General features: G+C 54.1%; 1 protein-coding gene across 2 annotated transcripts in view; it reads left to right on the top strand.

Moving 5' to 3' along the window:
- Positions 1-15,701, top strand: part of PAPSS2 (3'-phosphoadenosine 5'-phosphosulfate synthase 2) — a 48,820-nt gene that overhangs the window by 15,670 nt on the left and 17,449 nt on the right. For both annotated transcript variants that reach the window (XM_025441435.3, XM_025441436.3), the window contains exon 2: positions 13,632-13,749. In XM_025441435.3, coding sequence (XP_025297220.1) covers positions 13,632-13,749 — 118 coding nt within the window. The remainder of the gene's footprint in view (positions 1-13,631; positions 13,750-15,701) is intronic.

The following is a 15,701-nucleotide window of genomic DNA, read 5'->3' on the forward strand; positions in this document are numbered from 1 at the left end:
ACAAAGTTGAGATAACAATCATTTTTTTTTTTTTAGCTATACTTAGCCTTATGAATAAAGATAAAACATTTTAAGGTATGATTTGAGAACTTACTTTGAAAAGGCTCGGTGAAGCAAAGATTTAAGCATAAAAGAATAAAATCATAAAGCTACAAGAGGTAAACATGGATCGTTTATAGTCTCATAACCCGGAAGCATTTCTAAGTGTGATGCAAACACAGATACTGTGCACACACTCATGCACAAATACAGGTTAATATAAACCATTTTTAAAATTAGATGCCAAAGTGTTTTTTTTTTGTTTTTTTTTTATTAAAGCACAGTCAAAAGACAACAGCCCAGGGGGGAAATTTGTAACTCATAGGAGACATGGGGATGCTTTCCACTAGATAGAGCACTCCTACCCAAAATAAATAAATAAATAAATAAATAAATAAATAAATAAATAAATAAATAAATAATAAATAAATAAAAAATCAGCAATCAATAAGAGAAAAAGTGGTGAAAGAATATGAAATTCACAGAAAAAGAAATGCAAGTGGCTCTTACACATATGAAAAGGTGCTCAATCTCATTCATTAGCAGAAATACAAATTAAAACTTTGAGATTTCACTTTTCACCTATCAGATTGGCACACAGGTAAAAACTGAAGGGGACATGAGTATTGGCAAGGGTGTAGGTGGAGGTGTATATTGGGACGGTTGTCATAGAGATGGTCGGAAGTATCTGTGAGAATTAAAATAGAGCATAGGTTTTGAGCTAGCGAGTCAAATTCCAAAACTTTTTTTCCCCATAGAGATCTTGCAAACGGGTAAACTGACGTATGTGCAGGGATATTCTTGGCAGCATTTTGTAAAGAAGAGTTGGAAACACCCTAAATACCAATCCAGGGAAGGACTGCGTTGCTAATATCCTCGGTCCCAGTTTCTTACGATAATACAGCTGTAGTACTGACTGGTTTGCACTTCTTAAAAAAGAATGCGGTATCCCCTAAATAGACCAATATGGAAAGATCTCCGAGCACTTTTTTAAGTAAAAAAAAAAAAAAAAGAAAAAAATGGGCAGAGTGCAAAACAGAGTTCTAGCCTGGTAATATTGGAAAGGAAAAAAGAAACAAGATACCTACAGTTACAAATGCCTGGACTATCCCCGGAAGGATACTAAACTAAAGGAAAACTAAAGTATCACTGCCACCAGCCAAGAGACCTGAGTGATTGGCTAGATTTGCTTTTCAAAAAACAGAAAACCGTAGCTCCCTCCGTCCCTCCCTCCGTCCCAATGTGTATGGTTAAGGCCTGTGAAGGGTCCGTAACTTTATCCCACTCACAATCCAATAAACGTCAGCTTGCCGTGGTTTCCAGGCAGAAAACATGAGACCCGTGGGGTAGGGACAAGGGACTTTATTACTCGTAGCGCAGCAGGCAGTACGGACGTCAGCTTGTGTTGGCTTTCCTTGCCCTCTCTCCCCCGGGCGAGTGATGGAGGCATCTGGATACCTGCACGGGCTGCGGGTCACGATGCAGGAGAGGAAGCCTCGCTCAGGGACCCTGAACCTTCTACAGATGGGCACTGGGCCGCCTAGTCCTTGGCCCCGTGGAGACGCCCCCTCTGTTATCCAGGCTACGCCCTCTACGAACAGCCTTGAGAAGATGGTGTGGAATCACCCGCAGCTAGCGCCCCACTCGCGATGTGCGGAGACCTAGGACACCGGCAAGCGTCGTCGGCGTCTCGTTTATTTGCAGCTGGGACGTGCGTCCACGGCAGCGAGGTCTGAGGGCTGCTCGTAACTCCGGACACGTGGAGCTTTTCAGAGGCTCAGCTGCGTGGAGAGTGAACTCATCGGTCAGATCAGGAAGCCTGGGGCTCGCGTCCACGACCTCTGCGTGGATCAAAGGTCATCGTGACCACAGACTCCACCCTTGGCTCTGGTGGGCTCTGCGAGGCCGGGCCTTGGTGGCGGAGCCATCTGAGCCGGCGGGGCGGGGGGGGGCGGGGGGGGGCAGCTCGGGCCACTGTGCAGCCACAGCCAGCAGCGCCGGGCGCCCCCGCGGACACAGGAGGGGGGGGCTGAGGCCAGCCCTCCTGGGTCCTCTCGTTGAGCTCAGCCTCACTCCGAATTAGATCAGGCCTGGGCTTTGGGAGGCTGAACTGGAGACGGGTGGGGTGGGGAGAGTGGTGGTGGCTTTCGTGGGTTTGGCACCGGGGCGACAAAGTACCCCAGGAACAAGGTGCCATTCATGAGCGGGACACACTGGATTTCTGTCTCCCTGATGTCTCAGCGCAGGGTGGGCCCGGAGGAGGCCCGGCCGAGGAGTGAGTCAGCAGCCTGCTGGGCCGCCCCCTCGGGGACCGCGGCGCCCTGCGTCCTGCCCCGGCAGCGAGCCCACGGCTCTGAACTCTTGCTGAGGCATGACATACGCACACGGGGAAACCTGTGCCTCGCCCGTCCCGCCCCGCGCACCGTCGCAGCACACCTGTGCGGGCAGCACCCGGCGGGAGGCCCGGCGCTCACCGACTCGCGCTCCATCGGGTTCGTTTTGCTCGGCTTGGACGTTGCACGCGTGGGGCTGTGTGTTTACGCCCGCCCCGGGTCTGGCTTCCCGCGCCCCCAGGAGCTGTGCGGCCGCGTGGCCTCCGTTGTCCTGGCTGGGCCCAGGGGCTCGCCGCCGGCCGGGCCTGTCCCCGGGGCCGCATCCTGGTTGTCGGAACCGGGTCGGGCGAGGTGGCTGACGCCGGCCCGCGTGGGGCACTGTCCCAGGGCGAAGGGTCCGCGGTACCAGGGGAGGGGACCCCAGAGCGTGCAGCGCGCTGCGTGCACCCATGTAGCCCTCGCCCCGCAGCGCTGCCTTTGAAATCCCCGCCACCGTCTCAGACACGAGCGAACGGGGGGCGCTCAGGGTGAGTGTGGGAGGCCACCGAGCCCCCGGTGTGCTGCAGGGATCGAGGACTGCGGGGGAGGCTGGCTGCGTGGACGGCCTAACTCTGGGTTTCCCCGGGTGCTCCTCACACGGAGCTTTCTGGAAGTGCCATCTGCGCAGCAGTGGGATCCCGCCAGGTCAGTGCGGGGACGCCAGGCGCCGAGGCCCCTAGGACACGCGTGGTCGTGCCCCCGTGTCACAGCCAGGCTGGAACGTGCCCATCACACAAGGGCCCGTCCCCGTGCCCCCTGCGTGCCCCGTCCCGCCCCGAGTCGCAGGAGCCCGCTGCTGCTGCTGCTGGAGGCCGTGCAGGGCCGGGCAGGGACGGGGCGGGCGTGGGCAGATGGAGGGCGCGCGTGGCCGTAGGTGGAGGACATGTGTGGGGGGAGGATGAGGACATGCGTGGCTGAGGATGAGGGTGCAGTCAGGGAGGAGGGAGGAGGGTGGCGGCACCTGGAGGACACGCGTGGAGTGAGGACACACGTGGGGAGGTGGGCACGCATGGCGGTGCTTGGAGGACACGAGTGGGTCCTCGAGGTCCGAGCGTGGGCGGGGAGCGGCTGACCCGGGACACATGTTCCCACGAGCCCCACAAAGACAAAGCCCCCGCAGCGCACCCTCCGCAATGGGCCCAGGCCTGCGGCTCAGGACGAGGCTGATGGGTGGGCGGCCGTGGGCAGACACGGGCCGGCTGGTCCGCGGGTGGGCGCTCCCCGTGGCCTCCCTGAAGTCACAGCGTGGCCGCCGCCGAGACACCGCCTTCCCTCCGTGCTTTTCTTCCAGACACTCTTTCCACGGTGGAATCTGTGAGCCTTGCCCGTGGGGAGAGTGGCAGTTCTCCAAAAACAAGAAAAAAAAAAAAGAAAAGCTGTCTCACTCATTGGCGGGGAGGGGGGAGGTACAGTTCCTGGGGCAGAGCGCGCTCTTGGATCCGGAGGTGACTCCAGACAGACAGACAGACAGACACAGCCGCACCCCAGCCGCCCCCAGCCAGCTTCCAGGCCACGTGCCAACGCTGCGCGGTCCTCCTCCGGGCTCCTGGGGCCTGCTGGGAAGCATGACCTGAACTTTGAAAAATTGTGATGTCTGAAAACATGAGAACTGGTAAAACCTCCGTCTCCTGGGGGGATGCCCACGGCTCCCGACCACCCGTTGTTTCTAGTTGTTTCTAGCAGCTTCTAAACTGCCCTCTTGCTGTGGCTGCCACCGAGGCCTCCCCTTGAAGACTCTGGAAAGAGAGATTCTTACACACGGAGTGTAGAGGAACGAGGTGCCGCGACACACATGCCCAGGGCTCAGGCTGTGGGGTCAGTGCCAGGCCGGGCCCAGTGTTCTGAGGAGGAAGGCCTGGCAGGATGCCAGCTAACATACGACATTTCCAGTCACGTTTCAATTTCACATGAACAACGAATGATTTTTATTTTTATTTTTTTAAGATTTTAGTTATTCCTGAGAGACACAGGGAGCGAGGCAGAGACACAGGCAGAGGTAGGAGCAGGCAGGCTCCCCGCGGGGACCCGATGCAGGACTCGATCCCGGGACCCGGGGTCACGGCCTGAGCCGGAGGCAGACGCTCCACCCCTGAGCCACTCAGGCGTCCCAACAATGAATGATGTTTAGTGTGTCCCAAATACTGCACGGGACATACAGTATTTTTTATTTTTTGAATCTGGCAACTCTGGCAATATATTTTCAGTATGATTTCAATCAATTGATGTTTTCTGAGTATTTTTCTGAACAATGGTTGGGCCGGGAGGTGGTCTCGGAGGCTCAGTAGGCGGCCTTGTGCACGTCTCTTGCTGTTGTGCCCACAGCCCCTGGCACGTTCTTTGGCATGTAGCTGGTGCTCGATGAGTATTATTTGAAAAAAATTAGAGGAATACAGGAGGCACGGCACGTGATGGGTTCATGCTGCTCGTAACCCAGGTCAGACGGGACGCAGGCTCACGTGTGTGCACAGAGCGTGACTGAGACTTAGATTTTAGCTGGTTAGCTTACTTACGAGTCTAGCCCACTTACCTGGTAAAGGAACTGGCATCCACCTACCTGGAAGGTGACTCCCACGTCAATAAGAAGCGATGATTGAACAGGAAATTGCACATGGTCTTATCAGAGTTTGATGTCATCTACTAAATTATCTGATTTAAAACTGCCCCACTAGGCGCAGTGTCGCCTTCCCTCCTTCATATACTAGTTTGTTCTAAATCTCTCATCAGATGAGTTACACCTCTTTAATACCCTCGTTTCTCACGGGTTGAATTTATCACGGGGACAGTGGATGCGTACAACCTGGAGCCTTACCGTAAACTAAAATTATTGTGGGCTCTTTAGGGACCTCAGTGTGGGTTGGTTAGGTTTTCCTTTTACCGGATACATCCTAGACTTGGAGATGCTGAAACTGAATGTATAATTCATCGCAACACTTTCATTTACAATAGCACTAAATGAGAAGCTAATGAACATCTGTTTCTCCAGAATTAGGCACGTGCTGGGCGCCGGGGTGGCGCAGCCCGTTAAGCACCTCACTCTTGATTTCTACGCAGGTCATGGTCTCCTAGTTGTGAGATCGAGCCTCATGTCAGGCTCCGTACCGAGCGTGGAACCTGCTCCAGATTCTCTCTTTCTGCTTCTTCCCTCACTCGTGTGTGCACGTGCTCTCTCTCTCTCTCTCAAATTAAAAAAAAAAAAGGCATGTAGAACTTCTCCTTGTTTGTTACAACAGTATGTTTTATTATTTTTCAAGATATAATGATAAAACAGACTAGTGCGCTTGATAGACTCACAAATCCGTCAAATCTCAGGATTGTAAGGACTTTAAAAGTCCTATTTACCATTGAGGTTATATATTCTCTTTTCTTCGGAGGAAAATCCTTAAGAATCATAGAAATTTCTTTTTTTTTTTATGAATCATAGAAATTTCTAAGAAACAAAAACCCAACCAGTCTTTTTTATTCGGACTTTTTTTTTTGTAAGACTGACTGAGCAAAACAACATTGTTTTTCTTTTCTTACTTTTCTTGCTTGAAGGCATGCTCACAGTCGATCCCACCAGTTGTGTCCAAGCTGTCATATAACCAAAAAAATTACAGTATCAATTAAAAGATTGATAAATTTAACTGCACTAAAAACACTAACTCTGGGCAGCCTAGGTGGCTTAGCAGTTTAGCACTGCTTTCGGCCCAGGGTGTGGTTCTGGAGACCTGGGATCGAGTCCCACGTCAGGCTCCCTGCATGGAGCTGGCTTCCCCCTCGGCCTGTGTCTCTGCCTCTCTCTCTCTCTCTCTCATGAATAAATAAATAAAATCTTAAAAAAAAAAAAAACACTAACTCTACGGCCAGCAACGTCAGAAGGGAAGCCACGAGTAATACCAGTCATAAAGTCGAGAAACAAAGAACGAATGGGGAGATTACCACAAATATAAAGAGCTTCTATAAATGAATTGGGAAAAGACAAAAAAAAAATGCAGTGGGAGAATGGAAGAAGGGCGTAAGTGAGAGTCTAAAAATAAATAAATAAAGGAAGTACAATCCTAACATCATAAAACGTGTGCAGCACCACTCACAGTAATGGAGATGCGAAGTACAGACATAGTGAAATACCCTTTTCCATCCATTAGCTTAGAGGAAATCCAAAAGTCTGGATCACCTGCTCTGCGCCAGGGCCGGGGGGAACCTGGAGCTCAGGCGTGACGGTGAATGTGTAGACTGGGGTAATTCCCAGCAGCACACACCTTCCGTGGAGGGCGATTTGATGCTCTGTCTCCATATTACGAATGACCAACCGATTGGCCTAGTGATCCCGCTTCCGAGTCTTCGTCCCCTTGACATATCTTCCCACGTGGGAGACGAGGCGTGTGGCAGTTCGCTGCGGCATTGTTGGCAGTAGTAGGGAGCACCCTGACCGCCCCGGAGCCTCAGTCTTGCCGTCTGTGAAGTGGCCGCGATGAGGCGATGTTTCATGGAGCTCGGGCGCGGCTTTAGAAGCTCTAAGGTGACAAAGGACGGACCACGGCAGGTCATGTCACATGTGCTGCGGCGCGTAGACACAACAGTGCATGTGCGCCCAGGAGAGAGGGCCCCGTGCTGTTTGGGGTCAGGAAGGCAGCGCAGGAGGGGGGTTCGCAGAGCGGAGATCGCCCGCCTTTGCAGGGATCGCCGCCCTGTTCCGTGGCAGGGGAAGCCCCAGGGCTGCCTTGATGATCTGAGCTGTAACAGCCACTTAATTCTTGTTATTATAATTATGTTATTAGTAATAATAGCTAGTTTAATTATCACGCATTACGGCTCTTCTTCTAACCGTAGCTAACCTTCAGGAGGGCTCGACCCTCGGTCAGGCCTTGCCGTGTTACGTACATTTGCTCCCCTAACCCTCCCACAGCTCAGGGACGCAGCGACTGTGCATCGCCAGTCCTTGTGCAAGGGGAGGACCGAGGGGCTGGGTGATGCGCTCAAAGGCTTGTGGCTGGCAGCTGCACCAGCAGGATGCACCTGCCCGCAGTCCTGCCTCATAGCCCGTGCTCCTCACCTGTGGAGCGGGCCTTCGGCTGCTCCCGGCTACAGAGGTGCGTGGGGGCCGGAACGTCTGCTTATCTGTAGGGCCGTTTTTTTAAAAAGATTTATTATTATTATTTATTTATTTGAGAGAGAGCACGAGAGCAGGGGAGGGGCAGCGGGGGACGGAGAGGGAGCCTCAAGCAGACCCTGCTGAGCACGGAGCCTGTGGGTGAGTCTCATTAATATTGTTGAATTCACCTGACGGGACTCGTCGGCGCGGCTGCCTCCCAGCCTGTAACTGTGCCGAGATTTTGAAAAGATTTCCGACGTTCCTGTGACCCATCGTCCCACCCTGGCTGCCGCCTTCTTCCGAGAGCATCTCCGTGCCCGGCCCTCTGCCTTTGCCCCTAATCGACGTTCGAATAACAGATCGCGTTTCACGAGCTGTCACGGGCACGGCACGTTAGTTTGAGTGCAAACACTTCCTAGCCGCTCAGCGAACCGTCAGCTCCCCCGGGACAGCAGACACGGGGTCCGGGGGGCAGCGGCGCCCACGCAGCTCCTAGGCGGGTGAGGCAGACGGACGCGTCGGCAGAATACCGCGGTCGCCGTGGATTCTCTGACACAGGTTAGCATTCCCGCGACTGGCCGGCGCGTCCAATCATCCGAGCACTCCCAGAACCGACCAGCCAACCAGCCAGCCAGCCATGGTGTCTTGGGCCTCACCCCAGGCCAACCGAGTCACAAGTCTCTGGGGGTCGGTCCTGGGAATCTGTATCTTGAACAAATACCCCCTTGAGACGTTTACGATTAAGTTGGGAAGCGCTGTCAGCAGACACAGGCTCCTGCGGGGTCAGCGGGAGAGCTAAGCCCGCCGCCGACGGCAAGACGGGCAGAGGCTCCGTGTTGAGGCCACACGTCCAGGGGTGAGTCCGCAGACTCGCAGGGAAGAGGACATTACGGGGTGACCAGCAAGGCCAGTGCGGGCCCAGAGCTCGGAGGAGGCTGGTTTGTTCTGGACGGTGCACAGGGTTGAAGGCCCAGACGGGAGTAGGTTGTGTAAGAAAAGTGGTCATGGCCCAGGGTGAGGTCTGTGGCCTTCACGTAAGCCAAGGGACTCCGATGGCAAAGGAGAGGCTGACCTACGGGGGGAGAGGCAGCGAGTCCACCCCGAGGGCCGTCGGGCTCTGGTTACCCCGCCACAAGCGTCTCCGGGCTCCCCTGGACTTCTTCGGATCGAGGCAAGAAGCAGCCACTTGGAACGTTGTGAAGAAAACTTGGATGATTTTATTTCCACGGAGGAATATATTTTAGAACAAACTAATATTGAGAAAGGTTTTTAAAGAAAGAATTTTTATCTTTGAATTTTTTTTTTGTTTTTAATTTATGATAGTCACAGAGAGAGAGAGAGAGAGAGAGAGGCGGAGACACAGGCAGAGGGAGGAGCAGGCTCCATGCACTGGGAGCCCGATGTGGGACTTGATCCCGGGTCTCCAGGATCACACCCTGGGCCAAAGGCAGGCGCCAAACCGCTGCGCCACCCAGGGATCCCCTATCTTTGAATTTTTAAAACACGTCACAGAACAATGGCCCCCAGAACCGTAGGTGACAACACCAAGGGAAAACGTCCATAGAGATTCTTAAGAATACGTAAATTGCAGACATAGAAGAATTATAAATACGCAAGAATTCTAGAAATAGGTTCACAGTATTAAAAACTTTTGAAAGTAATGGGAAATCAGTTATAATATAACGAGATCACTGGATATAATGAAAGAAAGAAATGAAGTTGATCCATATAAGCATCTAGCACATGCGAATGTCAGATGTAGCAAAAATAAAATAAAATTAATAGTTAATTTAATCATATCAAAATAGGTAGAAGTCAGAAGAGCTTGTTTGGTCCAGCTGTAACCGATGATCAAACGGAAGCCATCAAAGACAATAGGAATATTACGTATTCTTAAAATACCATTTACTATGCTATAGCACGTGTAATACACGTCATAATCTACGCGATCTGCGATAAAGTAACATCAAAAAAGCAAGTGAAAAAAAAGTATACGACTAATAAAATTTTTACTATGCAAAATACACAAAGAACAAAAATGCATTTTGAAAAAGCGAATGAGGTCGTCGTCCGGATTGTTGATTTGCATGAGAAGAGACAAGCGAACTAATGGCACGCGTGACTTACTGCGTGGAAATGCCTGTTCTTGCCGGTAACTACTCTGGGGGAGAAAACAGTAAAACTGCAAACCCAACAGATTAGTTGGATTATTTGGGAGCAAGTATAGGGTAGCCGGGTACCTGGGCTCTGTCGTCCTGGAAAGTGAATCGGCGACGCATCATGGGAGCTGTGACGCAGTTCACGACTCTACGCGCAGGCGTTTCATTTGGGGTCACAGGCCCCAAGGAGTAATATCAAAGGAAAGACACACGTTGATGATCATTGACCGTTTGAAGCTGCTCGTGCTATTAAGTCATGCAAACGACGTGAGAACCGTGTTTCGAATTCCCGACATTTTCACGCGGCGCCCAAAGCCCCAATATGTGCGATGTCATGAGGTCCTCCCCGGGGTGGCAGCGTGTCGCAGAAGTGACCCAGCTGGGCCTGGGAGCCCCGGGGAGGCAGGGGTGAGACCTGGCCCCACTCAGGAAGCCCGGCTGCTCGGGGTTTGGGGCTTTGGCCGCAGCGTCCGGGTGCAGAGACCGGGTCACCTGGCCGGTGGGCCCCGCTTGCAGGCGGGGAGCTGTGGGGCGCCGGCCGTCCCCACCCCCGTGACACCAGCCCGGTGGCGCCAGGGCCAAGTTCAGAGGGACCGGGAAGCGCCGCTGGGGACGCAGGGCTGTAGAATTCCAAGCACTTGCTCGTCCTTTGTCACAGATACTGTGCAAGTGTCACCCAAGCCTTGGGGCTCAGGGAAATCCCCAACCTGGCGCTGGGTTTCCTGCTTCCTGGTTGCTTGGCCGCCTGCCTTCCAGCGCCTTCCAGCGCCTTCCAGCGCGTTCCCAGGACACAGACCCCACCAGCCCTGCCGGGGCGCCCGGGGACCCTGCCATGGGGCCCTGGCTCCAGTCCCGCAGTGTCAAGGCTGAGGCTTCCTGCCAGCACCCCCCCCCCCCCGGGGCCCAGGAGCTCTCTGGGCACTCCCCCTGCGCGTTGCCAATGGGACTGAGGGGTGGACCTGGCGGGGCCGTGTGACAAGGTCCCGCAGCAGCAGCAGCGCGCGACGCTGACCTGGGACAAAGGCCACCCTGTGCCGCAAACTAAGGGGTCATGACCCAGCCGGCCGGCTCCCAGCTGGGAGCGGGGGTCTGGGGTACAAAGAGGAGACCTCGAGCTGGTGACTGGTGAGTCCGCCGCGGAACGTGTGTTTCCTGGCCGTGCTTTGGGTGGAAGGGAACAAGAACTGGAGCCGGGCGGTGGCGTGGGGCTACGTGCGCGACTCTTCCCGCAGCAAAGGACCGTCCTGCGCGGGCTCTGACTTGACGCTGAGCCCCAGGTCCCCAGGCCCCAGGCCCCACGCCTGTCACGCTGGGCGATTGAGACGAGCTACCCCATCTCTCCAGGTAGACCAGATGCCACCTGCCCCGGAGCTTGGGTGCCCTGCTGGGTGCTGTGTTTGCCTTGCTCCTTTCTAGAGAAAATCCTTTTATTTAGTCCTTTCAGCAACCGCAGGAGGAGACTGTTCCGGCCCGGGTTACAGAGCGGGGGGCGGAGGCTGTGATGTCACTGACGTGCCCAGGATCCCAGAGCAGGTTTCAAAGCCAGGTTTGCTGGACTCCAGAGCCCATGCTCAGGCCACACGTGCACACGCTGGGGGGAGGGGGGGGCGGATTCTGGGCCGGCGACCTGGGAAAAGGTAGGGATTTTTGCCAAATTCTATTTGGGGACGTAGGAAAGGAGTACACCACCAACTATGCGGTTTGTGCCGAGCGACACTGAGAGAGAGGGCAGGTGACAAGGGGGTCTGCGTGCTCGGTTTACACCCACAGGGACGCAAACATTTTCTTTCTTCACCACGGACTGCGTTTTCCATAGAGAGAATTCTTTTCCTGACAGCCACTGTCTTTCCCTGGCTTCGAGCCCCATATGGTCTCTCGGAGGGAGTAAAGGTTTCAGCAAAGCAAAGTTTTTGGCTGCCCCGCCCCTTTGCAGTTCAAATATCATTCAAAACATCTATTTTGTTTGCCTTTTGGAGAGAATCAAGGGTAAATATAAGATAAATAAGAAACCAAGTGCTCTCTGCAGAACCAAAAAGCCCAGGACCCGGCCGTCTGAAAAGACTGTGTTTGTTTAAACACTGCCGGAAAAAAAATAATAAACACTGCTGGAATGGGAGATACCCCGTATGAGCACCTGCGATGAAGACTCCACTAATAAAAAAAAAACCCAAAAGGTTCAGAGGCGAACTCTTAGACACTAAAGGAGAAGCTCCTTCTGCCGGATTCCGACCTGGTTTTGAACACCAAGCGCTTGGTTGGGGACGCAGTTTACAAGATCTTCACAAAGTTTCCATAGATTAACAAAGTTTAGGGTTTATTCTGGATCACTGCCTGTAGGGAGGGGGGAAAAAAAAAGAAGAAAACAGCCAAAAGAGGCGGGGAAAGAAAGACCTTTGTGGACAAATTAAGCTCCGGGCGGTGCTCATGTGCACAGGTGGGCGGCCACACCTGGCGTCAGGTATGAGTGGGACCCGAGGCCTGTCTCTTGAGCGAGAGAATTCCAGCACTTGAGTCTGGGTGTGTATCCCCTTGTTGGCTTACTCTTTTCTTTTTTTTTTTTTTTTAAGATTTTATTTATTAATTCATGAGAGACACAGAGAGAGAGGCAGAGACACAGGCGGAGGGGGAAGCAGGCTCCATGCAGGAAGCCGCCGCGGGACTCGATCCCGGGACCCCGGGGTCACGGCCTGGGCCACCCAGGCATCCCTGGCTTACTTTTTTTTTTAACGGCTCTATTTTTTGGTGTTTGGTAAAATTTACATATAACCCAAAGCCCATCGTGGGTGTACATGTTCGGTGAGATCGAACCAAAGCAAACAGTGCGTGTTTTTTTTAATTGAACTGAATTTTAATTTATAAAATTTAAAACTTTCCACAAGTATTGACCATGGGAAAATACAGAAAATCAGGTTAAGAAAATAAATAGGTAAGGGAAAATCGCATTACTGCCTTTAAGTCTAAGAAGGTCTCTTATGGGGATGCTCAACAGTTGCAGTTCGGGTTCAGAGGGAACCAAGCGAGAGGATATGTACTTCAAGCAGACGAGATTGTGGGCGGAGTATAAGGAGACTGTTCATTGCTCGTGGATACAGGCAGCTTAAGGACAGTTGCCCACAGAGCTGAAGAATGAAGTTTTTGCAAAGCACTGCTCTGCTCGTCCCGCTGGGAAGGGATCCTTGAGGCCCGTTGCTGCTGTACCAAGGCAAATGTAGGCAAACAAGAAGCATTCTTCCGAGATCAGGGCAGATTCCCCAATGCCAGGAGCAATGTCGCCGTGGGGATATTCTCCCAAGGACCCCCAAGGACAAGTGCGCTTCTGACCGGGCCGGGTGTGCGTGCGGGTGCGTGTCACCTGTTTCCCCGTGGATGGTTACTTGGCGAGGCGCAGTTTTTGTGCAAATAAAGTTGTATGTGTCTTTTTGCGGATACGTGTTTTCCCTGGAGTAAAGGCCTGCGCGTGCGCTCGCCGAGTCATTGGGGACGTAAGTATTTAGCTTTAGAAGAGACCGCCAGCTTCTCCCCGGGATGGTTGTCCCCCTGATACCGCTGCCGTCACCGCGAGCACGGGTCCTCGCTGCCATGGTTCCCGGGGCGTCCCGCGCGGGTCTCACCTGGCTCTCTCCCGCGTGCTTGCCCACCGCTGCCCTCCCTGGGGCTGTTTTCCAGCAGCATCCGCAGGATTTGGGCAAGAGCAGCACCTACGGAGACGAGGACCGGCCGAGCTGCGCACCTGTGAATGGCCCCAAACCAGGGCTCTCGCAGCGCGTCAGTGGCCGTCTCCCCCAAGGTCTACGCTCAGGGGGTCATGCTGCGTGTTCTAAGGGCAGCGTCTTTTCCTAATTAATACTTGTCACTCTGGGCGCCGGTCCTAGGAGAGGAGTTCCGGCGAGGGATGACTGTTCGTGCCACCTGTCGTTTGATCGTTTCGTCACATGTCTACGTATTGCATTGTTTCATTGACACGATCCTGGGCTTGGTCTTGTTCCGTAGGGAAGCCAGCAGAAATCCACCAACGTCGTCTATCAGGCGCACCACGTGAGCAGGAACAAGCGAGGACAGGTGGTCGGCACCAGGGGCGGATTCCGAGGATGCACGGTGTGGCTGACGGGTATGCCGTGTTGGTTTATAGATTTTTTTTTTTTAATTGAAAATTGGTGTGTGACATGCGATTCTAAGGAACTTCGGGTAACATGTTGCACATAGGACGTGTTTGTTTCAACGTCGGGACGAGGCTGAGGGCAGGGGTAAGGAGCCTGGGCTCTGGCGCCAGTGGGAGGAAGGCCCAAGGCGAAGGCTCAGAGCTCGTCTCCCTCTTTGGCAAGAAAAGGGGCGTTGATGACGGCACCTCCCCTTTGGCTCTGGGGGATCCCGGGATCCTCATGCTTGTGCCCAAACCCACGTACTGGCCATCGTGGGGCCTTCCTAATTTGACAGCAAGCGTTTGGCCGTGTGTGAGGTTTGGGATGTTTAGAGATACTCTCTATTGTTCTCTGATGTCTTTACGTGGTCGGAGACTATTTCTCTTAATATTAAACAACAACAGAGCCTGCGAACGGAAGGATCGCCCCTGTAACGACACGTCCTTCATTCCCACGCATGCGGCCAAGTGACTCTCCCCCGCCCTGTGTTTTCAGAGCCTCAGGACGTCAAAGCCAAGGCTTAGTGACCCTAACCCTCAGCACAAGGTGCAGGGGTTGGTCCGAGGGCCTAGCAGTCGTAGACGCGGTGTTTCACTTAGACGCAAGGGTGTTGACCAAGGTCCTGAGGTCGGCTGCGTCTACTGCCCGCCCGCGAGTGCTGGTCTGGCGGGCGCCTGGGCCGCTCCATCCGTTAAGCCACCGACTCTCCATTTCGCCTCAGGTCCTGACCGCGGGGTCGTGAGGCTCGGCTCTTGTCTCTCCCCCTCCCTCTCTCCCTCCTCTGCCTCTCTCTCCTCTCTCTCTCTCTCTCTCTCAAATAAATACATCTTAGAAAAACCAACCCAAACCCCAAATGCTGATTTATCCAACCTGAGGGGGATGCTGAAGCCAGTGACAGGCTGGCGCCCGCCTCACCCACCCCTGCTACTCCGTCTTTCCTGTTCCCGTCTCCACCTGCCTCCTTCTTTTTCGGGTTTTTCCTGGTGCCTGAGGCACCTGCCTTTGGCCTCTGGGTTTCACACCCGCGGCACGACACCCTCTCCCAGCTGGCAGGCTGGGGACCACGGCGGGCGAGAAGCTTGCCGTATTCCAGAAGGCAGCGCTCCCCCGTCACGGTTCCTGGCCCCCCCTCCCCAGGCCTGCCCAAGAGCCTTGCCAAGGGGCAGCAGGTACCACGGCTGCGTTCCAGACGCTGCCCTCCTGTTACGTGTGTGTCTCATGCGTTTGCCCAATTTTTGTGTCGAGACGTACACATGGGGGCCGCTCCATAGAGTGTGGAACAGCCTCGAAAACAAAGAGGTAACTGGTGGAAGAGAAAAAAAACACCCTAGAGGATGGACGTCCCTGTCTTTCCTTACTCTTCAAACACCACCACCGTCTTTTCCCACTTTATTCTCTGCTCTTACGTCCCGGAGATCGGGCTACGGAGCAGGGTGACCGGGAGAAACCGAACGCTTCGAGTCCAGGGACGCGGTTTAGAGCCCGAGCTCCACGCGCACGGGCTGTGCGACGTCGGACAAGCCGGCTGAGCTGCCTACGCCGCAGTCTTCCCGCCCGTAAGCCGAGCTGGGTGTAGTGGCCGCCCCTGGGGATGGAGGCGCAACGAGAGGAGAGAGGCGCCCGCGCCGAGCCAGTGCACGCGTCTGCCGACGGCCTGGTGTCATCCAGTCCCTGCAATTCAGCTCTGAGGTTCCAGACCCGAAGCAAAATTGAAGATCTCTATTAGTTCCCTCATTTCCCAGTGCGAGAGGACATGCCGGGGCTTCGGGAGCCCCATTTCTTCTCCCCCAAGAGGCCTTTATACCCTCACGTCCGTGTTCAAATGAAACTCGGTGACACGAATAACCTAAGAGTGCGTCAGACGGTGACTCCCACGGAGGACGGCGCAGCCCCAAGCCCTTTCCTCTCCTGGGTCCTCGAG

Source organism: Canis lupus, chromosome 26 (assembly GCF_003254725.2).
Source record: "Canis lupus dingo isolate Sandy chromosome 26, ASM325472v2, whole genome shotgun sequence".
Lineage (NCBI taxonomy): Eukaryota > Metazoa > Chordata > Mammalia > Carnivora > Canidae > Canis > Canis lupus.